Raw genomic sequence first — 1,378 nt, 5'->3', positions numbered from 1 at the left:
AAACTGGAGGAAGTTCTCAGCTGAGCCAGCGTTGGGGAAGCCAAGGAAGAGGACACCGCGGCCGCGGGAGAGGTATCCGACCTTGGCAATGCGCGAGAAGGCCTTGTGCACCTCGGCGTTCTCCCGGCAGAACTGCAGGACATGGCGGCAGACGCTGCCCACCCGCCCGTAGACGCAGCTCGCCTTGTGCGTGTCCCAGTCCTCGCGCCGGCAGTGCCGGGAGCAGTAGTAGGTGTAGCAGCTGTGGCACGATTTGAAGTAGAGGCAGGCGTTGAACATGGTCTCTGTGCGCCGGCACTTGGCGTTGGAGCACATCATCATGTCGTCCTCCTCTGCGCTCAGGTCGGGCGAGCAGTTCTCTGGCGACTTCTCAAAGGGGCCGACAGCCAGCGGGGTGGGCGAGGGCCGTGGGGCGCCAGCACGAGAGCTGGGGCCTGGCTGCTCCTTCGTGGGTCGGGGTCCCTCGGGCACAYTGGGGGGGACCCGCCTGCCCTCGCCCCGCCGGGGGGGCCCCGGGGCGCTGCTGCTCAGGAGCTGCTTGAGCTGCTCGGCGAGGCTGTCCCTGTCCCCGGCGCGGTGGCCTGGCGCTGGCTTGTAGTCAATGACGAGGTCGGTGATCAGCTCGTCCAGCTGCTCCAGGCTGCGCTGGCGCCCTGAGCCGCTCTCCCTGGGGCCGGGCTGCGGGGTGCAGGGCACGGCATAGGGCCCACGCTCCTGTCCCGCGTCCAGCATGTCCCAGCTGGCCGAGCGCCTCTCGCTGCGGCCCAGCCCGTCGGCACGGATGTCGTTGTCAGTGATGGTGATCTCTGGCGTGACGTACCAGGAGCGGCCCGGGGGTCCGCGGCTGCCATCAGCATGCACCCGCTCAAGGATGGAGCTCTCGGAGAGGGACAGGGCAGCATAGCGCTTGGGTGAGCTCGACAGGTTGATCACCACAGGCTGCCGGCGCTCCTCGGGGGATAAGGCACGGTGCTGCTCCTGGGTGAGCAGGTTCTCGTAGCTGCGCCCGCGCTGCAGGGCCTCCTCCCTGCGTGCCACCGGCGCCAGGATGTTATCCCAGGATTTGGAGTAGTGCTGGGTCTCCCGGCCCAGCCGCGGCGGGGTCACGCCATAGCTGGTGTGCCAGGAGGAGAACATGGCCTCGCGCCCGGCCTGCTGCGGGGTGAAGCGTGACACTTGCAGGGTTTGGTAGGGCAGCGTGGCCCGCTCGGGACAGTACCAGTCCCCGAAGTGCAGGGGCTGTGCGCTGCGGGGTGGGGGGCACGTCCGCGACAGCACCTCCCGCTCCCGGTACTTCCCGTAGTCCTCGGCATAGAACATCCGGGCAGAGGACCCGAGGGCCGGGTATGTCCGAGCGTCCTCGGCGTAGAGGGTTTTG

At 68.4% G+C, this 1,378-nt stretch overlaps 1 protein-coding gene across 1 annotated transcript in view; it reads right to left on the bottom strand.

Moving 5' to 3' along the window:
* AJM1 (apical junction component 1 homolog) overlaps positions 1-1,377 on the bottom strand; it is a gene marked incomplete at its 5' end in the record, with an annotated part of 4,721 nt that extends 3,344 nt beyond the window's left edge. The window contains one exon of the mRNA XM_029960620.1: positions 5-1,377. Coding sequence (XP_029816480.1) covers positions 5-1,377 — 1,373 coding nt within the window. The remainder of the gene's footprint in view (positions 1-4) is intronic.
* Between the last annotated feature and the right edge of the window lies 1 nt (position 1,378).

The sequence above is a fragment of the Manacus vitellinus genome, unplaced genomic scaffold, assembly GCF_001715985.3.
Source record: "Manacus vitellinus isolate BGI_N305 unplaced genomic scaffold, ASM171598v3 scaffold_27_pilon, whole genome shotgun sequence".
Lineage (NCBI taxonomy): Eukaryota > Metazoa > Chordata > Aves > Passeriformes > Pipridae > Manacus > Manacus vitellinus.
The sequence above is the reverse complement of the archived record's forward strand: the minus strand, read 5'-3'. Positions and strand labels throughout refer to the sequence as shown.